Source organism: Podarcis vaucheri, assembly GCF_965113315.1.
Source record: "Podarcis vaucheri genome assembly, chromosome: Z".
Lineage (NCBI taxonomy): Eukaryota > Metazoa > Chordata > Lepidosauria > Squamata > Lacertidae > Podarcis > Podarcis vaucheri.
In genome coordinates this window covers 11,399,576-11,423,781 of record NC_138758.1, presented here as the reverse complement: position 1 = coordinate 11,423,781, position 24,206 = coordinate 11,399,576, and the positions used below count along the sequence as shown (strand labels likewise).

Genomic DNA, 24,206 nt, shown 5'->3' with positions numbered 1-24,206 from the left:
GAAGTTCCCTGCACCTTGCTAGGGTCTGGCCTGCCTACAAGAACCCATTTCAGTAATAGTGAGACTTCCAATAAAATTGATCCATTTGTTCTGCACAGATGCAAAAGACATTTGCAGCATTCCTGTTCCTCTTTAGTATATATGTAGAAGTGGGGATTTTGGCAAAGCTGGCTTCTCCTATCCTTGTATGACATAATTCCCTCTTCTTTGCACATATGAATATGAGAGAGAACTGGGACAAAGCAGCATTGCAACTCTTTAACCACATCACCATTTTGCATTTTTCCCCCTGGAAAAAGGTAAGTTTAATATCAAATACACCTTGGCAAAGTGAAACAAGGACTGTTATTGCAAGGGTTTCAACAGCAATTGTTGACAGCAGTGTGCATGTGCTCACAACTAAAATCACAACAAGGGTACACAGAGCCACAATTCCACACACACCCACATACACCCACACACCCTCCCCAGAGACTCACTTTTGTTAGTACACCTGCATTCCATGTGCTTGAGAGCCAGAATGGTTTGTCATACATTTTGGTTTGCCGTTTATAAAGTGCACAGTCACTGGTTTTGTGAGGTTTTCTAGGAGTCACAGAGAGACCCAGCAGTGGGTTTTCCCTGCATTGCATTGAGGTCACAGTCCACCAGAAAATTCTGCAGTCCCCGTAGCCAGAAGCATAATGTAGCAAAGTTTGCTTTGTGCAGTGCCACTTCAGAATTCAAGTGGCACCCAGCATTGTGTTATGTAAATATTCACCCTCCCAAAATAAACTTTGTACCTGTGGAAACCTTGCATTTCTCAGACAGGCTCCCAATCTAATCTCCCTGTGCTGGTTTCTTATGAGTAGGGAATTCTGATGTGGAGAAGCACTCCCATCATGTCATCTCACTACTCTCCATCAGCACCTCCATACTTAACTTATCCATACATACTTATCACATACATCATAAACAGGGAATATTTTTGGCCTGGTGGCCCCCTATAGGTCAGCTTTGACAGGTGGGCAGGGCAACCCCACCTGTGAACCACCTAATATATTTCCCCAAAGACATGCAGCACCAAATGTCAATTTTGTGTGATTTTTGATTATCCTTTGCATGTGCTTTTTTTACTTTTCAAAAACAGTTCAGTATTTTCAGTGCATGCAAGTAAAAACATCAGATTTCTCACTTTGGCATTCTCCCTCCCAAAAGATGTTGAAGTGGTTCTTTCTCCTCCCTGCCGATAAGACTTTGCATCCCTGCTAGGATTCCAGTCACATCATCAGTATAGGGCGTGCATGTACAACCTGAGATTCAATGTGCTGAATGCAGCCCACCTTCCATATATGATGGCCTGCAAAGGTTCAATAGTCTTGTTTTTGCTGCCTCTCTGGGGCCTCTACATACAGCAGGGGCCTCTGAGGTCTACATACATAGCAGAATGAGGTGGTAAAACAAACAGAAAGGGCTATCATTTCAAAGGGGGTGGTGGGACCACAAATGCCAGTGCTCCCTTATATCAAAAAGCTATTTGGAGTCAGAAAAAAATAGAACAGCAAGGAGGGGTCTGGAATAGAGCTTTTCTCCTTGCTGTGTTATGTTGCGGTGGAATGAACTACGGGAGAGCAATAAAAAAAAGCATACACCCCCACTTTCAGTCTTGAGTGTTATAGTCCATTCTGTCATCTCATTCTGCTGCACGTATAGTTTGAGACAACAGGCTTGCTCAGAACCAGCAGGCTGGATCCCTAATTCCTCATCCCTCTGTTGTTGTTACAGCTGATTGGTAATTAACAGCAGCCTCCTTTGAAGATGTGCCTCCATAGCAGTTTGCTGTAACTAATGATCAGGGAGCCTCTTTGAAGTCTGTTTGGAGCAGGGGTAGGGAACAACCACCTGCAAAGCCACTTCCCCCAAAACTGTGCCCACCCGTCCAACAGCAGACGTCAGCTGATAGCTGATAGTCAGGAGGGCGGAGTTAAATCCTGAACCGGTGTGCAACCAAACGGAGCAGGATTTAACTGCCACTCATCAGTTGATGAACAGGGTTAAATCCTGCTCAGTTTGGCAGGATTCCATGCAAACCCTTTCCTGATTCAGGGAGGGGTTTGCAAGGAAACCCAAGAACACGAAAGACGCCCTGCCCTCTGTTTTAGCAGTGCCTTGCAAGGTGCTTTGAAGTCCTGACTTTGGGACTTCAAAGCACCTTGCACCTGATGCCATTGTGGCATCCTGTGATTGACAAGTGGGCAGTCGTCTGCTCCACACTTGATGCCACTTGTGGCCACAGGCTGGAGGTTCTCTACTGCACGGCAGACTACAATCAATATCGGGTACCCTCCATTGGCTTAGTGGCCCATTCAGTAGTTCGGGCCTAGTTTTATCAATAAGAGGCATTTTAAGGAAAAAGTCACATGCTGTTAAACTGAGGGCTACTTAGCTGGTAGTAAACCACAGTGTCTTATTTTGCAGCATTGACCTAGTATTGCTTTGCAGAAAATGCATCCTGAGGCTTAAAAGCTTCTTCTTCCAAGTAGTTTAAATTCTTGCAGTTCTTTAGGCTTTAAACTCTGGTCCACACCTGGAGTTAGCTTGTAGGTCAGAGGAGAATCAATGTAACCATTTCGATACAGGCAGACGCGACGACAGAATTCAAAAGTGCTGAACATGACTCCAAAATAAGGAACAATCTGTTTAGAAAGCAAGCAAACAAAAAAACATAAATAGTCACGTATTTTCATTATCCGGGCTTCAAGCCTACTATGGGGGGGGGGGGAAAGCCTGAGCATGTTTGTTAATCGAGAGGCAGTGTGGTGCAGTGGTTAGAATGGTGGACCATTAGAACTGGGAGACCTGGGTTCAAATCCCCACTCACTGGGTGACTGCAGGCCAGTCATCTTAGATCAGCCTAACCTGATCTAGGAATCAGGAATATAAAACAGGGAAGGAGAGAACCCTGAAAACCACTCTGAGGTTATATAAAGATGGATCTACAAAGAATGGCAGCTTTAAAAAACTGCATGCAATCCTCAACGTCCATCAACACCTCATGGTTAAATTCTGGAAGGAGGAAAAAAGAATAAATTTCTAATTAGGAGCACAATAAATCAGACCTCCAGTGGTATTGAACAACAGGTGCTTTAGTACGTACCCTGAGTAAGTTAGCAGTGAGTCCATTCCAAAGGGCGAGCACCCCTTTTGTCTTCACCGTTTGCTTAAAACAGTCCACCATGCCTGCAAAATGGACATCAACCCCTCCGTGGTGTGGGAGGCAAGGACTCTGAGCCTGCTCGGGAGAGAACACATCACTATTTTAAAGGAGGAAAAGAAGTCCCTGTTGTTCTGAAACGCTTTTAGCAGAAGCCTATCCATGTCTGCTTTAAAGTAAGTCCTAGTAAGGTTAGTGGGGAAGTGGGGTTATGGTTGCAGCCTAAGGTCACTTCTGGGTGCCCTACCTCTTGAGCATTAGTCCGAATTTGATTGCACAAAGTTTGCAGGGAGGTTATGCGATGGATTGAACATTTGTTCTGATTTGTTTGAGCAGAGCAAAGCAAGTCTTATCCCACATTTTATCATCACTTCCTTTGTTGCAAAAAGGGAAGTGGGTTTGCTGTGCAAGAGCACCAGTATGGCTGCAGTTGCACAAGCTGCATTTGCTGGTATGTGACTAAATCCCACCCCAAAACAGCGATGGTTTTCAAGTGCTCTTAAGTCACCAACACTGCACTCTGATGCATGTCTACTCAGAAGCAAGTTGTGCTGTTTTCCATGGGGCTTACTCTTACTTAAGTGCACGTAAGAATGCAGCCTAGCACCAAATATATATATATACAGAATATCTGCACAGAAGTCCCATTGAATTAAATGGGCCTTACACTTCCGCATTAAGTGCACAGAGGAGACTGCAGTCTTAGTATTGCTGCTGCCTTACTTTATTGTAATAAACATAATATCCAGGCTTTTGAATTTCAGACTTGCACCAATACAAAGACAGCAGTTTACCTGATCCTATTTGCCTAAACTATGGGTGGCAAACCCACAGCTCTCCAAACGTTAAAAAGGTAAAGGGACCCCTGACCGTTAAGTCCAGTTGCAGATGACTTTGTGGTTGCAGCGCTCATCTCGCTTTACTGGCCGAGGGAGCCAGTGTTTGTACGCAGACAGCTTCCAGGTCATGTGACCAGTATGACTAAGCTGCTTCTGGTGAACCAGAGCAACGCACGGAAATGCCATTTACCTTCACACCACAGTGTTACCTATTTATCTACTTGCACTTTTTTGGGGTGCTTTTGAACTGCTAGGTTGGCAGGAGCAGGGACCGAGCAATGGGAGCTCACCCCATCATGGGGATTCGAACCACCGACCTTCCGATCGGCAAGCCCTAGGCTCTGTGGTTTAGACCACAGCACCACCCACGTCCCTTCTCCAAATGTTACTGGACTCCAATTATTACAGATCATAGGAAGCTGCTGTATCAAACCACTGGTCCAAGTATTTCAGTCTTGTCTACACCAGAGGTGGGAAACTGGTGTCTTCCAGATGTTGTTGGACTGCAACTCCCAGCATCTCTGGCCATTAGACCTGCTGGCTAGGGCTGAGGGGAGCTTGAGTCCATCAGCATCTGGGGGACTTTTGGTTCTCTGTCTCTGCACCAACTGGCATTCCCAGCTCTACCCAGAGATTTAACATGGGTCCTTTTATGTGCAAAGCATATGCTCTGTCACTGAGATATAGCCCTTCATGGGCTGTATTGGCTGCAGATGATGGGAGCTGGAGTCCAATGTTTGGAGGACCACAGGTTCCCACCCTTGGTCTAAATCACACAGACACACGGAAAATACAATGCCAAGCAATTCCATACTATTCACTTATAAACTCATCTGCTAAGTGTGCTTTTAACCTAAAGTATAATATTGTACACACCTTTTGTACATACAAAAAGTATACTTTTTTGTATACACTTTGCCGACAAAGGTCCGTATAGTTCAAGCTATGGTTTTCCCAGTGGTGATATGTGGAAGAGAGAGCTGGACCATAAAGAAGGCTGATCGCCAAAGAATTGATGCTTTTGAATTATGGTGCTGGAGGAGACTCTTGAGAGTCCCATGGAATGCAAGAAGATCAAACCTATCCATTCTTAAAGAAATCAGCCCTGAGTGCTCACTGGAAGGACAGATCCTGAAGCTGAGGCTCCAATACTCTGGCCACCTCATGAGAAGAGAAGACTCCCTGGAAAAGACCCTGATGCTAGGAAAGATTGAGGGCACAAGGAGAAGGGGACGACAGAGGACAAGATGGTTGGACAGTGTTCTCAAAGCTACCAACATGAATCTGACCAAACTGCGGGAGGCAGTGAAAGACAGGAGTGCCTGGTGTGCTCTGGTCCATGGGGTCAAGAAGAGTCAGACACGACTAAATGACTAAACAACAACAACAACAACAACAACAACATACTTTTGTCATTCATTCCTTCATTCCTGCTAGTATTCTATATTGAACAGCTACATTATCATGGAGTAATTCAAGACATGTTTGCTTTCAAGTCTCACTGATTTCAATCCGATACATGTCTGGTCAGGGATCCTCCAGATGACCTATTTATTCAGCATTCATCCCAATTTGCTTGCACAAAATTTATCCAGTGGTTAGGCTAGGTCCGGTCTTCATTGAGCACTTGCTCCGATTTATTTATGGGATGGGTTCTAGAGCAATAAGCACTTGTTCTGTTTTGTTTGGAGGGTCTTTACATGTCTTCCGTTCTTTCACACACTCTTAAATGCATTTCCCCATAACTTTCCTAACAGCAAAGAGTCTTTCTCTCTCTGTGTGTATATGTGTTTAAGTAGAATTGGACTGCAACTCCAGTCCAATTCTATCAACCCCAGCCAGCATGGCCAAGAGCAAGGGATGATGGGAGTTGTAGTCCATCAACATTTGGAGGGTCATAGGTTAGCCACTTCTGCTTTAGTTATTTAATTAATTGCTTGCTTATACCACACTGGCGGGACACTCTTGGGACATATGTCTGTGCCCTGGCTCCGGTTTGGAAATCACTGCTCCAGCCACAGTGAAGGGAAATGACAACAAGTTCTGTGCTTACAGCAAGGGAATTCTGCATCTCACTCTCTCTCTGGCTTAGTTCCCAGATAAATGTTATGCTAAGCAATGTCTGCAAGGCACTGTGTGAGATATCCGCCAAGACCTACAAGTTAAGCCATAAGGGCAGAACTCATTTCCTTTTCTCATTCTTCAGCATTAGAGAGAATTTGCAAGAAACTTTGAAAGTACAAAGAGACACTAGTGCTGCAGGTTCAGCTCGGAAACTGTCTTTCACCATAGAGGAAACAAGTTCATTTTCTTACAATGAATTAGGACTGGTTTAAACTCAAGAAAAATGAGTCAACAGGATAAATCACACCACTTTGGACTGCAGGATAAAAACTTGCAAACAGAATACCAGAACTGCAGATGAAATTCACAGACGTGTTACATTTCTGCTTGCAGGGCCTTAAAACAACAAAATGACAGCATTCAAAAGTAGTATCTTCAACTTGCAACCTAAGTGTACAAGCAATTCAAACACCTGCCTCATTACCATTTCCTTCTGTTGCATCTGCAGACCAAGCCTCAGTCCTGCAGATTTCTGTGCAGGAATGCTTACAACCTACCTAGGTTACATTTAAATTCACATGTTAACACTAGCACACCAGAGATTTAATTACCCAGACATATCTGGAGGGTTCACAAGGGGAAAGCATTCTCTGTGCCCCATGTTCTGTGTTAAATCAGACCTCAGACAGCTTCTTAACAGTGATAAGCCTAAAGTGATCCTCTCTGTCGGAGGGATGCCTTGTGATGATACATGAGATGCTCCCACTCTCATATTTTAAGTTCTTGGCTGCTTCACTTTGTTTACTGAAAGATGAACCCTCCAGGACATGTTTCCGCTACAGAGAAGCACTCTTCAACTGGACAGAAGAGTTTTGATTGGATTTACTATCTGCTTATTAATTGATTAATGGATTGAATATTTTTTTTAAAATCCCCTTCACCATGGCCTCAATGTAAGTCCCTTTACTTCCAAAGCAAGGTTAAAACACCCCCCACTAATATCCCATAAGTAAATAATAATGCAACTAATACATGCATTAATTATATATATATATATATAAGCCCAAACCCAAGAGATATAGAAATGAATTAAGAAATAAAGACACAGGTTTTTATGGATCTTTCCAGGGTACAAAAAGTTGCCCTGCAACAATTCTTTGAAATTATATTTTCAGTGAGAAAGCCTAGGAGTGCGGTATGTGCCAGCCTTGCTAATAAGGGATTAGGAAAAGAAGTGGCGCAGAAGTACTCGGGGCGTTTATTTCACTTAATCTGAAATCTAAAATAAGAACACAGAATCCTTTCAAGGGCTAGGTTAACACGGACGATTGGGGATATCTAAATACTTCCAGGCTGAATGAAGCCCAACCTCAAATCTTGCAACCCTCAGTCGAAGCTTCAATGAAGCACTTGAGATTCTGTTTGTCTGGGGATGTGCTTATTCCTTTTGCCCAAAGGAAGGGCCTGGGAAACTGACACAGTTATATCCCTAGAGGGAAACAGTTTTGGAATCAGGCACGGTTTCTGCATTGGACTAGGTTGGGACAATAGGACTCTCTGCTGGTGGTGGATTAATTCAGGCATCCAATGGGGGTTTGTTCACAATACATACATCAAAAGTTGATACTACTTCCTTTGCTGGTTAATACTGGGGTGTCCAGAAAGAACGGGGCTTTTAATAGCACTGCAAAAGAGAGGGATTTTGTGCACCTGGTAAAATGATGTTTCCTATATAAAGGTGCAAGAGCATCTGTCTTCTTTTGCACCAGCCTACCCAAGGTGAGAACAAGGTCTGGGGTTGTTGCCAGATATCAGAATCTGATCTAATGTTTCAGGATTCTGTTCTGAGGTTCCAATCCTTCTTCTGAGGATATCTGTTTTTAGCTATCGCAGCCAACTGGTAGAGTTGTACTGCTCCCAAGAAATCATTCCTATAAACACTTACCAGGGAGAACACAGTGGGGCTTGCTTCTGAGTAGACATCTATAGGACTGTGCTATGAAAGTCACTGGAGCTAATGGCCAGTGCCAGATCTTGAGGTGGCGAATTCCATTATAGGAGGACCAGATGCCAAAGTGGGCATATCTCCGTATTCAGGGCAAAAAGGGAGCCAGCGGTCATCTAGCCTGACCCCGAATTTCAGCTCTGAAATATCAGCATATTAGCAGCTGTGCATGACGGGGGATTTCAGCAGGTGTTGCTTCCCTCTTCTACTCAGCTTCTAAAGGTGCAGGAGCTCTGCCAAACAATTCCACAAGTTATACTTTATCTGGCCTAGCCTGAGATTCCTTCTGACTCCCCTAAGCCTATCACAAATCAGTTCCTTTCTGGGATCCTGACTTTGAGCTTTATGGAAACAGAAACAGAAATAAGGGAATAGAAAAGAAAATGACATGTAGTGCAATGCTATAAGCATCTGCTTAGCAGTGAGCCCACAAATTTCAATGTGGCTAAGTAACTGTGCACATGTACAGCTTGAACGTTGGGTACCCAGGCACACAAACTATACACTTGTTCAGTGCTTTCCTTCTAGGGAAAAAGATGCCGCTACTCACCATGAAGTTCTTACAGTAAGTGCAACACTTTTAGCTAGTGCCTTTCTTCTAGAAAAAGAGGAGCTGGTACTACGTACCCTTGAGTACCTCTGGGGGGGAACACAGCACTCGCTGAATATTACATGTGATAACTGTACGAGTGTACAGCTTGTTGAGGAGCCGACACCCCTGTTCCCAAAATAAACCAGGCCTATGAACTCAGTGGTTGTAGAATTTGCAAGGGAGGAGAAAAGTGGGGTGGAAGGGAGAATGGTATGAAGTGTTGTGGAGGAAGACATGGCTGGCTGACTTCAATAGTGAAGCAAAGCACTCCACACTGCAGCATTTTGTTACAGGACCCTCTTGTCAGAGCTAACAGTCGCTGATCTCCATGAACCTGTTGATCACCCTCTGAAATCTCTGTAAGGCAAGTGGCTTTTACTGCGGCTGACTCCATAAAAGTATGCATTGTGCAAGCACTGTCATTAATCTACCGCCAAGCCAGTCCCATTGGGTAAATAAGATTTGTATCGAGGCAACCAGTCCAGAAAGCTTCTGTAAAAGAGAAGTGTGTGTTCTGATATATCCTCTCAGGTTCTAGGTGCATCAAAAATGGATGATACAAGGCATAGGTGGGAACCTTTTCCAGCTAAGGGCCACATTCCCTTCTATATAACCCCCCAAGGACCACATGCCAATAGTGGGCGGGGCCATAGGCAAATGTAGGTGGAGCAACAAGCGTGACTTTTAACTTGGTACACTAGGCTACTTTCTACACACACGCAGATTCCAGTTCCATTCAACTACAGCAGTGTTTCCCAACCGGTGTTCCGCGGCACACTAGTGTGCCGCCAGACGTTGCCTAGTGTGCCGTGGGAGGGAGGCGGGCGAGTCGGGCGGCGAGACGCGGGGCGGCGGCGGCGAGCAGCGGCCGCCCAGCGCGGGGCTCTCGCCGTCTGCCTGCCTGGCTGCCTGCCTGACGCGCAAACCCCCGGCGCAGGCGCCCCGCTTGTTGACACGGGAGGGGAGGGGGGAGAGGAAACGCTGCTGGTGTCGCTGCTCCTCGGCGGCGGCTCCTCCTCTCAGCCCGCCCTGCCTATATTTGCACCAATCCCCGCCCACTAAAGCATTCGCGCCTCCCAATGGGAACCCTTGCCGGGCGGCGGGTGCTGCTGCCTGAGAGTTCTGAAGCCACGCCCACTTTCCCAGAGACTGGCGGTTCTGAGGGATCCAGGGCAGGGCCGGCGCGCGCGCGCTTCTTGCTGCCCGGGCGCTTGCTCTAATCCCGCCTTCCCTGGGAGGGAGGGATGGCGGTGGCCGCGAGCGTCCGGGGTGGGGCGCGCGCTGGCTCTCCCTGGCGGCCCCCGTGCCTGGCGTTCTATCAGTGCACCTCCTCTCTCTTTCCCCACCCATCCTCCACGTGCTGCGCTCTAACCCGGAGTTAGAAGCAAATTAGAACACGCCCCCCGTGTGTGGTGTGTTTTTTGTGCTGCTCCTCTTTTTTTAGGGCTTTTTGGCGGCTTTTGGGACGGCGTCGAGAGGTGGCCGCCTCAGCTGCCGCCGTCCCTGAGTCCCTCGCTCTGCTGCCTCCTCCCACCCCGGCAAGAGGGAGGAAAAAACTTTCACTTTTGTGCGTCCCTCCCGGCGTGACGCTGTGCGCTGACGTCACGGGGCGGGGCTTTAATGGTGGTGTGCCGCGAGATTTTTTTCCGGTAAACAGGTGTGCCGTTGCCCAAAAACGTTTGGGAAACACTGAACTACAGACAAGCATAATCAATAGTTCGAGATTAGGGTAGCTGTAATCCCAAAACTACATCTGAAGGGCACAAATTCTCCACCCCTGATTTAAAGGATTCCTTCCACATGTTTGGGTGCCAGGGATTGCCTACTTCTGTTATTGTAGATTATTATTTTATTATTATTATTATTATTATTATTATTATTATTATTATTATTAACCTTTTTTGCGAACTACTCTGGGACAGATACTATGAAGAGTAGCATATAAATCTTCTAAATAAATGAATAGATTACCCTTTCTTTTCATTTAAATTGCAACAATTATAAACAGTTTAAGGTGGCATTGTAGAGGGACAACTGGTCACCTTGGACCAGTTGCTATTTTTCTTTCAGTCTAGCCTACCTCAAAAGGTTGTTATGCTGATGAAATGGGGGGGTCGGAATGCGGAGGAGTCTTGCATGCTGCCCTTCGCTCATTTGAGAAAGGATGGAGGGGTGGATATAATAAATAAATGAGAAGTACTTAGCTGCTTCAGTCAATCATATATTTGCTTAACAGTACTCCAGCTGCTTCAGACAATCGTATGTTTCATAGAATCATAGAGTTGTAGTGTTGGAAGGTACCTCAAGGGTCACTGAGTCCAATCCCCTGCAGTGCAGGAATCCTGCCCACAGATATCCCTGGGTGGGCTTGAACCACCAAACGTCTGGTTAGCAGCAAGATGCGCTGACCCATTGTGCATTAGCTTCAATCGTATATCTGCTTAATAAAGCAAGTCTTTCCCCAATGCATGAAGCCCCTCTGCATCTCCCTTCACTCAAAATGCAATTAAAACATGAAACCTTTAATTAACCATAGCTTTTATCCGAACCAAGAATCTATATTTAGCAGCTTCAGCACATAAGAAACCAACTTCAAGCCACAATTTAAGATCTTGATCCAAAGCCAGCAATTATATGGAACAGGGGAAGCTGCCTTGTACCGAGTCACAGCACTGGTCCACCTAGCCCAGTTCTGTCAACACTGACCGGCAGCAACTCTCCACGGTTTCAGGCAGAAGTCTCTCCAGGAACTACCTGAAGATGCCTGGGACCTTGTGCATAGAATGCAGATCTCTTACCATTGAGCCATGGCCTTTGGAAACCACAGTTTCCCAGTCTGGACAAACTGGGCAACTATGGTTAATTGAAGGCTTCTTGGTTTGTTTGGTCACAGTGCAACAGAAGGATCTAAGGGTCTGTAAAAGGATCTTGCGAATGTTGCTGTTATGTAGAAAATTCTAAGCCTTTCACATTTGCTAAAAATGGAAAGTGTTGTGAAAAGTCATTGTTGACTTATGCTTTAGTCCTCTCTTGTTTCCCTCCCCTTTCTTTCTAAAATTTAGCAGCATTTTAGCTAAAGGAAACCTACCCAGTATCTGCATGCCCAAACATGCATACTATACCTTTCAGTTCGCTAATAGGTCAACCAGGAGCAAAGGGAAAGAGGGAGACAAAGGGATACAGTTAGGGTGAACAACAAAGATGCTGCAAATTTACATTTTTGTAAGGATGCTTTTAAAATGAAGAGAGAAGCAACTTAACACATATCTCAGTTCTATGCATATTTAGCGAGAATTAAGTCCCAGTTACTTCAACAGGTCTTACTCCAAGTTAAGTGTGTGCAATATCCTAACTTAATAATAATAAAAAAAATGTTTCTGCCTGGTAAATCCGGGCAGAAAGACCAGAGAGGAAATGTTGGAGGCTGCAGGAATCAGCCTGAGTTGGAAGTGTATTGTGGAGTAACATCACCATCTAGTGGCTCAAAATGACCTAACACTTCTCCTCTGCCAGCTGTATAGCTAAGGGCAGAACTACATGTTACAAGGCAAATGCAGTAGACAAGGAAGGGCCGTAACTTGGGAGTGTAGCATCTGCTTTGCATGCAGAAAGTTTCAGACTAAATACCTGGCATCCCCAGGTAGGGATACAAGAGGCACTGCCAGTCCATGAGGACAATATTGAGCTAGATGCGTCAAAGGCAGTATTAAGAACCTCCCTGCTTTCCTATAACAAGCTTCCAAATCTATAAATTAATGTGCATTTAGAGAGCATCTGCAGGGGAAAACTGGTGGATGGAACAGGGTGTGCTTGATCCTCCCCTCCATTGCAGTGTCTCCCACAAGCCCTGCTTCCCAGGCTGTTTTTCATTGGATGCATGAAACAACACAGGTACAATTACTCAGGGGCAAGCAAACTGCAGCCTTCCAGATGTTGCTGGACTCCAGCTCCCATCAGCCCCAGGAAGAATGGCCAATGGTAGGGGATGATGGGAGCCGCAGTCCAACAACAGCCAGTGGGCTACAGGTTCTCCAACCTTGCTCTAAAGCAACAATTCCTTTGTGGCAAAGGATGCCACATGGCAAATGTAAGGACTGGTACCATTCTAGTGCAATGGTGGCAGTCTGCTTTGCTCATTACTAGAACCCCAAGGCTCAACAGCTGGGCTACAGATGCAAAATGGTGGTGCCAACTCTCTGTTGTCCATGAGCCATAAAGGTAAAGGTAAAGGGACCCCTGACCATTAGGTCCAGTCGTGGCCGACTCTGGGGTTGCGGTGCTCATCTCGCTTTATTGGTCAAGGGAGCTGGCGTACAGCTTCCAGGTCATGTGGCCAGCATGACTAAGCAGCTTCTGACGAACCAAAGCAGCGCATGGAAATGCCGTTTACCTTCCCACCGGAGCGGTACCTATTTATCTGCTTGCACTTTGAGGTGCTTTTGAACTGCTAGGTGGGCAGGAGCAGGGAGCTCACCCGTCATGGGGATTTGAATTGCTGACCTTCTGATCAGTAAATCCTAGGCTCTGTGGTTTAACCCACAGTGCCACCCGCGTCCCCTCCATGAGCCATACACCTGGATAAACTGCATATACAAATACAAAACTACTTCTGACTTATTACAGACTAGGGATTCTATCACAAAGCTCTAATATTAGTCTAAGGGCTGGCCAGTTAATACTCATGTTATTTATAGGCAAGGAACGTTAAGGATGAGAGATAAGTGATTGACTCAAGGCAAGACACGACAGTGGCATGTGAGGGGTGTTTGCACTTGCAAATTTAAGGCACAGCAAGTTATGAACTATACAGTCTGATTCAAACATTTTTCTTAAGGCAAGCCTATCCAAACACATACATGTTGATGTGCTTTAAACTCTTGTTAAGTTTACAGCTGGTTTTAATTGCATTTTAGCTACTTGAGTTTAACTGTTTTTATTGATATTTTTTCTTGTAAACCACTCGGAGCTTTTGTTCTAATCAAGTGGTAAAGAAATTGTTAAATAAATAGAGCCCCATTTTACAGCTAGGAAATCCTGAGACTCCAAGATAAAACCTGCTGGTTGGATCAGTCAAATCAGAAAACCTGGATGATCCCCTGTAAACAACTCAAAGGTCTACCAATACATCTACTTTCTAGTTCCAGAATCTAGCACATAGTGCTAAACATATGCACACAGTCCCAGGTATGATTTTCCCTCCTGTCCTTTAAGCAGACAACAGTGCAGCCCAGAAGAGGTGTGATCGCCTCATCTATGGGCCCTCTTGCTCCCAATATGCGACAACCTTTCCGCTGCCTATGCCACTAGAGCGGAGGTTGCCAATGTGGTGCCCGCTGACCTTCCCTGATGCCATCAGGATCCTTTCCCTCCAATGAAATTAGGTGTGAAAGAAGCGTTCTGCTGTCGTCATCAGAACAGGTTGCAACATGTGCTTGGTTGTGGGGGTGTGGTGCCCACAAGAGCTTTTGCAAATGGGCCTACAGTCCCCCACCAAAGGTTGACAACCACTGAGCAAGAGGCTGGTGTGTTGCATACCCCAGTTCTAGAGGAATATAGTAGCCCTAAATTCCATACCTGCATTTTCCTCTTGACTGTTTCAAAAGGGAAAGAAAGTGTCTGTGCAACCCCAGCTGCCAGGCAGCCATTCACAAAGTTCTGCACAGGAGTGAAGCGGATGCTGGGCTGACCCCAGATTTTATCCAGATGTGTGTAAACGAGGAAAGAGCCGATGGAAAACGGGATAGCACCTGTCATGAAAAGCAAGCAAGCAAATGAGACTTGTGGAAGTTGTTAGGTGCTTACTGATACAAATTGCTATGCCGGTTCAGATCAAGAAACCACCTAGCTCAACATCCCATCTGATAACGCTGGCCAATCAGATGCCTCTGAGAAGTTTGCAATGCAGGGTGTGATGGGAATATCTTTCTCCTGCAATAATTTCTGCTTCCAGAAAATGGAAACATAAGAAGTGTGTTTGCACCCAGGGACTGCTTTTGGGGCTTCCCACAGTAATTTGGTTGGCCACAGTGAGAACAGAATGCTAGACTACATAAGACTTTGGTTTGATGCAGCAGGATTCTTTTGATGCTCTTTTGTAGCAGAAGTTGCTGATTAACATGTGCTTACTGTCCTGGAAATGTCATTAACTCCAAAGTCTGATTGCATTTCTGTTAAGGGTAAAACAGAAAAGCATTGTACTACAGAACTTCACACAATGTAAGGTGCAAATATTCTTTTGGGATATATTTGGTTTTCTAAAACATTTGGACTATAAAAGCCAAAGTAGGTGAGGCACCAAGGTCATCACTGGCAATTGAATGGGTCTTTTAAAAACCATATACAGTAGTACCTCCGGTTAAGTAATCCTCTGGTTACGTAAACTTCAGGATGCGAAAGCGGCAAACCCCAAAGTATTTGATTGGGTTTTGCCACGCACGCATGCGCAGAAGCGGTCCTCAGGTAGTGGAAACCTCAGGATCCGTCCGAACTTCCAGAACGGATCCCGTCCACAACCAGAGGTACCACTGTATAGTATCTGCTGTTGGGTCCAATCAGAATCTGTATTGCAGATTGTGTGCGTTGCCTCTTTTTTCCTTGCTACATTTGGTCATGGGAAAATTTATGCCTCTCAGTCATGATCCCCCATCTGCAAAATCAGAAGAATTGGATCTCCTCACATCGTTTTGGGGAGGATGAACGACTGAGAACGCAGTTAACAGCACATTGCCGATACACCAGTTTTGCAGGCAATAGACTGAGATCTGACACAAGCGATTTTTAAAAAAGGGGGCCTGTCTTATTGCGTTTCAAAATTTAATCCTGCCTTTTATTGTTTTATTGATTGAACTGACAGCTGTATTTTAACGTCTTTTTGTTAGAAGCTGCCCAGAAAACAGGTGGCACAGAAAATACTGTAAGTAAAATACAGTGGTACCTTGGGATGCGAACGGGATCCGTTCCAGAGCCCCGTTCGCATTCTGAATGGAATGTAAGATGCCACGGTGCGTCTGTGCGTCACATCATTTTTAGCGTCTGCACATGCGCGAGTGGCGAAACCTGGAAGTAACGTGCTCCATTACTTCTGGGTTGCCATGAAGCACATCCCAAAAGCGCTCAACCTGAAGCACATTCAACCCGAGGTATGACTGTAACTAAAAAGCACTGACTTTCAGTCACTATTCCAACCCCAATGTTATAGGAAAAAGAATGCAGTCTCGCAATACCTAATACTGATAGTGAAACACCACGATAAAGTGCAGCGACACCTTCTTGATGATAAATCATGTACAAAGCATGCAGAATTCCTTTGTAGGAGGGATCCAACCGGTTCTGTACAATGAGACGGGTTTTGATGACTTCGGTTGGGTATGTTGCAACAGCAGCCACCATGCCAGCCAAACTTCCAGCCATGATCGAACCCCACTGGGAGATGTGGCCCAAATCATCCACAAAAAGCAAGACAAACCTAGTATGATATATGGGGGTGGGGATATCACAAGTCAGTTACACAACATAGATAAAGTCAGTGATTCATTTGTAACACTAAATCATGGTTTGTTTAAGCCACTGCTTAACAAACCATGAGTTAACCAAAGAAACCACGGCTCCCCCTCCCCCCATTTGTTTCATTTTTTCAGTGGCTCTTGCCTTGTACCTTTGTAGTTTGGCCACCCCACCCCAGACAATAATCAAAAAGGCCTTCTGCGAACTTTCAATTCAATGCAAGTTTCAGTTCTGATGAATTCCTGATTAGCTTAAGTCTGAAATAAGGAGAACTTATCTTCCAACACAAAAGTGGCAGGCCTAGTACACATGTGTGAAGTCTGGCTGATAGAAGGCAAAAAAACCTCCTCAGCTGCCTAAGATTATCTAAAACAGGTTTAATTTATTTCTATCTTTCTTTTAAAAGAAATCAGACTTGATTTACACCTCTCTCTTCAGCACCACACCCCAGAAACTACATCTAGCTCCCACCACTAGGGGAAATATAGAAAACCTTCATCCTATTATCTGATTCAAAACCCAAGGGGGAAAATAAGTTCTGTTTTTGGGCACAGAATGCAGCTTATAATGAAAGTCTGTATGTTGCACAGGGCAAGAACTAGTTTTGGAACACACTTTCTGCATGGAAAATACATTTTGTGGACAGTTAATCATACTTTATCTTTTAGGTTTCAGAGTTAGACAGTTAAAAAACAAACACCTCCAGAAAGCTACACTGTTCCACACACCTTCCTAGAGACAGGGGGGAAATTCGACATCAGCTGGATCGTTCAGAGCGCCCTTTAACTACCGGTATTCCTCTGTCTCTTCAGTCCACCCCTCTGATTGGTTAATACTACAAAGATTTTTTTTCCTTCATTTTTGAAGTCATTCTTACTCGCACCTCCGTGCATCTTTACGCGGAAGTCTCACTGTGTTCAACAGAGCTTAGTTGCAGTTAGGTGAAAACAAGACTGAAGTTTACTGGAGTCCCCTCCCCTTCCATGACCCTGTAGAAATAGAAAAATGCTGGGCAGCCACAACGAACTGCAGGAATTATTAACCCTTGGAGAGCCGTGTCCCCGCACCACACCACTGCTTTGGTATCAACTGGTTGGGTCCGAAAGCGGGGGCGGGGGGGGGTTCAGCCCGGCTTACCTGCGGTAAGAGGCCAGTTGTAGGGCGCTGTAGGGAAAGAGGCGCAAACAGGCGGTGAGGTTGCCCTTCCAGAGGGCCCCAATGCCTTCGGCCTTGCATAAGCTGCGCCCCGTCTCCCAGAGCCCTCGCCGCGAGTGGTGAGTGCCAACTTGGGCCAGGACGGTGAAAACTTCCAGAGGCGCCGTCAGGCTGTGGCTCAGCGCACCGGCCAGCCCGGCGCAGCTGAGCCGCTGCAGAGCGGTGAGCCGACTGTCCCGCTTCCAGGTCGCCATGCCGCCCGGGCGGCGGCTGCACCATGCCCGCTGCGGGCCGGGCAACTAGCGAGGAGGACGCATAGCGACGCATACCCGGCAGTCCAGCCCCTGTGTGCGCTACGCAAGGCCGTCGCGGGGCGGTGCCAACTTGGTCTGGAGACGGGAAGGGGAGGGAGAGCTGACCCTCTGAGGCTGGAGAGGGGTCGATGCAGGTGACTGATGCCCGATTGTCCGTGCCCAGGAGCCCGGAGCGCGCGTGGCTCGGGGAGTTTAGTTCTAGCGCCATGGCTGTCTTAAGCATATCCGGCGCTGTGGTGCAAAAATCCCTCCTGCGCCCCCCCCTTTCCCAGAGTTGTCGACTTTTCTACGGGGGGGGGAGACCCCAAAGTTGCTGACCTTTTTTTTAGGGAGCTAACACCACACTTACACATTATCTCTGCTTGGGAAAAGAAAACAGGAAACATAACCTTTTTTTTTTAGTTGCTCATTTATTAACTATGCACCTTTATACCCCCTTATGGAAAAAGGTAAAAGGCGGATCTACACGGATCCTCGTGAATTCATATGATTTTTTCATTCAAATTAAATAAAACCACCATGATACTGTAGACCATGTCTTACTCTGTAGAAAGCATCAAAAAAATCACGCACCCACTGTTTGGGGGGGGGGGCGCAGGGGCGCAAAAACATGGTTAAAAAACACGGATCCTCATGGATCCTCATGATTTTCCCACTAGATCAGCCCAAAGTCACCATCAGATCAAAGATCATGGCCATGGGCACAGCATCCACCACAAAAATCACAGATCCACGGCTTCCTGGCGAAACCGTGGCCCAAAACCGTGGTTTTCAAGAACGGATCCTCATGGATCCTCACACTTTTTGCATTGGGCCAACCCAAACTCACCGTCAAATCACACATCATAGCCAGGGGCACAGTCTACACCACAAAAAACTCGGATCCACACCTGCCTGGCCACGCCCTGGCCCAAAAACGTGGTTCCGAAGCACGGATCCTCACGAATCCTCATGATTTTTGCACTAGATCAGCCCAAAGTCACCATCAGATCAAACATCATGGCCAGCAGCACAGCATGCAACACAAAATTCACAGATCCACGAGTTCCTGCCGAAACCGTGGCCCAAAAACTTGGTTCCGAACCACAGAGCCTCATGGATCCTCACGCTTTTTGCATTGGGCCACCCCAAACTCACCATCAAATCACACATCATTCCCAGGGGCACAGCCTGCACCACAAAAATCACGGATCCACGGCTTCCTGGCCACTCCATGGCCCAAAAACGTGGTTTTGAAGCATGGATCCTCATGGATCCTCACGCTTTTTGCATTGGGCCAACCCAAACTCACTGTCAAATCACACATCATGTCCAGGGATACAACTTGCACCAAAGAAATCTAGGGTCCACAGCTTCCTGGTCATAACACTGCCCAAAAACTTGGTTTTGAAGCACGGATCCTCATGGATCCTCACACTTTTCGCATTGGGCCAGCCCAAATTCACCGTCAAATGCCACATCATGGCCAGGGATACAACTTGCACCACAAAAAAATAGGATCCACGGCTTCCTGGCCATACCGTGGCCCAAAAATGTGGTTTTGAAGCACGGATCCTCGTGGATCCTCACGCTTTTTGCATTGGGCCAACCCAAACCCACTGTCAAATCACATATCATACCAAGGGGCACAGCCTACACCACAAAAAACTCGGATCCACGCCTGCCTGGCCATACTGTGGCCCAAAAACGTGGTTCCGAAGCATGGATCCTGTTGATTTTTGCACAAGACCAGCCCAAAATCACCATCAGATCAAACATCATGGCCTGGGGCACAAAATCCACCACAAAAACCACGGATCCACAGCTTCCTGGTCATACCGTGGCCCAAAAACATGGTTTTGAACCACGGATCCTCATGGATCCTCACGCTTTTTGCACTAGATCAGCCCAAATTCATCGTCAAATCACACACCATGGCCAGGGGCGCAGCCTGCACCACAAAAACTGAGATCCACGGCTTCCTGGCAACACCATGGCCCAAAAACGTGGTTTTGAAGCACGGATCCTCATGGATCCTCATGCTTTTTGCATTGGGCCAACCCAAACTCACTGTCAAATCACATATCATACCAAGGGGCACAGCCTGCACCACAAAAAACTCGAATCCACGGCTTCCTGGCAACACCGTGGACCAAAAACATGGTTTTGAAGCACGGATCCTCATTGATTCTCACGCTTTTTGCACTAGATCAGCCCAAACTCACCATCAAATCACACATCATGGCCAGGGGCACAACCTGCACCACAAAAATCACAGATCCATGGCTTCCTGGCCATACCGTGGCCCAAAAACGTGGTTTCAAAGCATGGATCCTTATGGATCCTCACGCATTTTCCATTGGCCAACCCAAACTCACCGTCAAATCACACATCATGGCCATGGGCACAGCCTGCACCACAAAAACACGGATCCACAGCTTCCTGGCCACTCCATGGCTCACAAACGTGGTTTTGAAGCACGGATCCTCATGGATCATCACACTTTTTGCATTGGGGAACCCAAAATTCACCCTTTATTCAAATATCTTGTACATAACCACAGATCTCACCACAAATATCATGGATCTACTGCCAGATGCTACCCTGGATATATTGGCCAATTTTTAGGTGGGTGTGCGGGGATGGAGGAAACTGAGCCGGCTGAATCTCTATCCATTAAAGATGGGCGTCCAATGGCTGGGCCAGAATAATTTCAGTTTGGTTTGCCAGCTCCCAGCTCTTCATGGGGCACAATAGTCACCTGTAGCCGCCATCAGGAGTCCCGGTGTGATCCTGGATGCTTCTGTCTCTAAGGAGGCATTGGTCACAAATGTAGCCAAACTGGAATTTTTGAATCTATGTCAGGTTAGGAGATCGGTACCGTACCTGTCCCTTTCCAACCTAGCCATGGTGAACCATGCAGTAGTCACCTGCAGACTAGACTACTTTAACTTGCTGTACACCTGAGCCGGGGAGTGCAGGGCATAAATGTGATAGAGAGAGAGTGAGTGAGAGAGATAGATATGCAGGGCTACCCTTGAGACTGCTCCAGAAACTCCAAATGGTCTAAAATGCAGATGCATGAGTTCTTACTTGGACTTTGTGGGGAGCCCACATTCAGTTGGTTGTTCATCAGCTGCATTGGCTCCAGGTGGAGTATCGAATCAGGTTCAATGTTTTGGTGCTAAACTTTAAAGCCCTAAACAGTCTGTGACCTTTCTTATCTGTGGGAATTATCTTCCAATACACCCCCCATGAGTGTGACGCTCATCTAACAGCAACCTACTGGTGGTCCCTGGCCCAAAACATATCCAGCTGTCCTCAACCAGAGTCAGAGCCTTTTTGGTGGAACGCTTTGTCTAATGAGACCAGGGCTCACTGCAATCTATCTCAGTTCTCTCACTTGTCATGGTGAGTGGGCTTGCACATTCCTATGACCCTTGTGAGCGAAGCCATTGGGAATCCCATACTCCCAGCAGGGTCACCCAAGGTGGTAAGGTCAAAGAAAATTAAATATGCTCAGAGTCCTGTAGAGATTTCATGCTCTTTATTGCAGCTTGTAAAACAGTGATTGAATTTCCCCCCAAACCTCAGGCTTTTATATACATTATTTACACAATGAGTCCCGTCTGACTGGCTGATTCTGCTTCCCTCCTGGAGCCTGATTGGTCTTTTCCTGCAAGCCAATCAGTTCTTGCATTCTAGGATCCTACTTGCCTATTGTTCTAGGATCCAAGCTTAGTACATAACAGGGAAGGAGTTAGACAAAGAATGATCCAAGAAGTCCTCAACGGCAGAACAGGAGGGTGATAACAAGCAGTGTGTTACCACGGCTCTGAAGGCGGATGAAGGCTGCAGCAGATAGGATCCACCAGTTGGTCGTGACTACTCATGCCATCAGAACAGAGCCCTACTGCGAAGACTGTGTGTTGGTCAGCGTGCACTAATCTACACACATAAAACAAATTCACACACAGGCGTCTTCCAAAAACCAAACCCAACCTCCCCAAACCCTCCCCCCATGGCCATCACTAAATGGCTACTGTGGCAGGAATGTGAAGCCCCTAGTCATGAACCGACACATGGGTGGTCAGTCGTTCTGACTCAAGGAATGAGGCCGTTGAGCAGCTCAGCAGCTGTATCCATGACTGAGCAGCCCTTTTTAAGATCCACTATGCTCACCCCGAAAAGGGGAAGGGGCTGGAAACGGTGCCCTAAACATAGTAATGCCTCCCTTTTTCCCTGACTGGATTACCACGCCCAGGTGGAATCTCTTTTCCCATAGGTTGAATCCATTATTCTACATCCTAGTCTCTAGAACAGCAGAAAACAAGCTTGCTCCCTCTTCAACATGACATCCCTTCAAATATTTAAACATGGCTATCATGTCACTCCTTAATCTTCTCGACTCTAGATTAAGTGTTTCCTGCTTGGCAGGGGGTTGGACTCGATGGCCCTTGTGGTCTCTTCCAACTCTATGATTCTATGATTCTAAACAAATCCAGCTCCCTAAGTCTCTCCTCATAGGGCTTGAATTCCAGACCTTTTACATTTTGGTCACCCTCCTCTGGACATACTCCAACTTGACAATATCCTTCTTCAACTGGACACAGTATTTCAGGTGTGGTCTGACCAACCAACCAACCAGAATAGTGTGGTAGCATTCCTTCACTTGATCTAGACACTATACTCCTATTGATGCAGCCCAGAATCGCATTGGCGTTCTTAGCTGCCACATCACACTGTTGACTCATATTCAGCTTGTGGTCGACTAAGACTCCCAGATCCCTTTCACAGGTACTGTTGTCAAGCCAAGTGTCCCCCACCTGTGCATTTCATTTTTTCTATCCAGGTGCAGTACCTTACATTTCTCCCTATTGAACTCCATATTGTTGGTTTTGGCCCAGCTCTCTAGGCTATTCAGGTCATTTTGAATTCTGATCCTGTCCTCTGGTGTATTAGCAACCCCTCCCAGTTTGCAGTCATTTGCAAATTTGATTAGCACACCCTCTATTTCATCATCCAAATCATTTATAAAAATAGTGAATAGCACCAGGCCCAGGACAGAACCTTGTGGAACCCCAGTAGTCATTTTTTTCCAGGATGAAGGTGAGCCACTGATGAGCACTCTTTGGGTTCAGCCCATCAACCAATTACAAATCCACCTAACAGTAGCTTTGTCTAGCCCACATTTTACTAGTTGTTTTGCAATAATATCATGGGGGACCTTTTCAAAGGCCTTACTGAAGTCAAGGTAAGCTGGTACAAGGGAAAGCAGGATTGTAATTACCGTAAAAATTACTGATCACTTTGGATCAGCAGTCTCAACCTAACCCGCTATGTGGGGAGAGCCACGTGTTCCTTTGGAAGGCAAGTGGAATATACTGATCTGGTGAGCTGGGTTCGCTTCCCCGCTCCTCCACATGCAGCTGCTGGGTGACCTTGGGCCAGTCACACTTCTCTCTGAACTCTCTCAGCCCCACCTACCTCACAAGGTGTCTGTTGTGGGGGTGGAAGGGAAAGGAGATTTTTAGCCACTTTGAGACTCCTTCAAGTAGAGAAAAGCAGGATATAAAAACTAACTCCATAAAAAAGAATTCTATGGAAAAGGACCATCCCTGCCATGATGATGAAAACTATATGTTTGGATTTTGCTGTATTATACCAACCTGTGGAATATGACAGTTCGCAGTTTCAAAATCTATTTGGCCACAGTGGATTGACAGTCTGGACACACAAAAACCTCTGGAAGACCTTTTGAATCAATGCCTATGTGAAAGCATTGTTACCAGTCCTTGCAGTTTCCTTCACAGTAAGCCATAGTTAGGTCACCACTGGGCCTCCTGCACCCTTCCTTCAAGAAACATAGTGACCAGCAGCCTTCAAACAAGGATATCTGAGCAATAGGCTAGTGTATCCTTCCATCCCTCTGGGCATGATCGAGACACAGTAATGTAACTCTCGTTCAAGATTTGTCTCTTCTTGGGAGGAACAGCATCAATTTCCACTTGAAAATATTTGTATTGAGAATGAGTTTTCTGCCACTGGCACTCTAGCCGTCTCAGCGATTGTTTCCTCACCCGCAGCTCCAAAGAAAACCACGGGGCTGTCTGGGCTCCATGCAGTCGGAGAGGGCGCTTCGGAGCCAGACAGTCGATAGCCCTGGTCAACTCCACATTCCAGCGGGCCACCAGGGAATCAGCTGAAAGGCCATCAACATGGGATAAAGCATCCCCTACCACTCTCTGGAAACCATTTGGATCCATTAAGTGGCGGGGGCAGACCATCCGAATTGGTCCCACCTCCCTGCAGAGGGGAAGGGTCGCGGAGAAGTCCAGTTGCACCAGGAAGTGATCTGACCATGGCACTTCTTTGGTTTCACTTTTACCTAGTGTCATATCACCCATGTCACTAGAGGTGAACACTAGGTCTAAGGCATGTCTGTGACTATGAGTTGGGCCCAACTTATTCAGGGACAGCCCCATGGAGGCCATGCTTTCCACGAAGTCCCAAGCAGCCCCTTGTAAGGTCATGTTGGCATGGATGTTAAAATCCCCTAGGA

At 46.4% G+C, this 24,206-nt stretch overlaps 1 protein-coding gene and 1 long non-coding RNA gene across 2 annotated transcripts in view; both read right to left on the bottom strand.

Annotated features, from left to right (window-relative positions):
- Positions 1-24,206, bottom strand: part of LOC309523514 — a 293,380-nt gene that overhangs the window by 162,118 nt on the left and 107,056 nt on the right. The gene's annotated exons all lie outside the window — the stretch shown is intronic.
- SLC25A43 (solute carrier family 25 member 43) lies at positions 289-17,645 on the bottom strand. The gene is made up of 5 exons (XM_082207305.1): positions 17,334-17,645; positions 15,917-16,158; positions 14,268-14,440; positions 3,137-3,271; positions 289-2,675 (listed from the first exon to the last, which is right to left on the bottom strand). The coding sequence occupies exons 1-5, from the start codon at positions 17,603-17,605 to the stop codon at positions 2,499-2,501; spliced, it is 999 nt and encodes a 332-aa protein (XP_082063431.1). The 5' UTR covers positions 17,606-17,645; the 3' UTR covers positions 289-2,498.

What these genes read in the sequence shown, in the direction of transcription:
- SLC25A43 (XM_082207305.1), bottom strand. Translation starts at nt 17,605, where the DNA reads ATGGCGACCTGGAAGCGGGACAGTCGGCTCACCGCTCTGCAGCGGCTC. An exon ending in TGTTTCACTATCAGTATTAG is followed by an intron (nt 14,441 to 15,916) that starts GTATTGCGAGAC and finishes TTTTCATGACAG; the next exon opens with GTGCTATCCCGTTTTCCATC. An exon ending in TCACTGCTAACTTACTCAGG is followed by an intron (nt 2,676 to 3,136) that starts GTACGTACTAAA and finishes CTTTCTAAACAG; the next exon opens with ATTGTTCCTTATTTTGGAGT.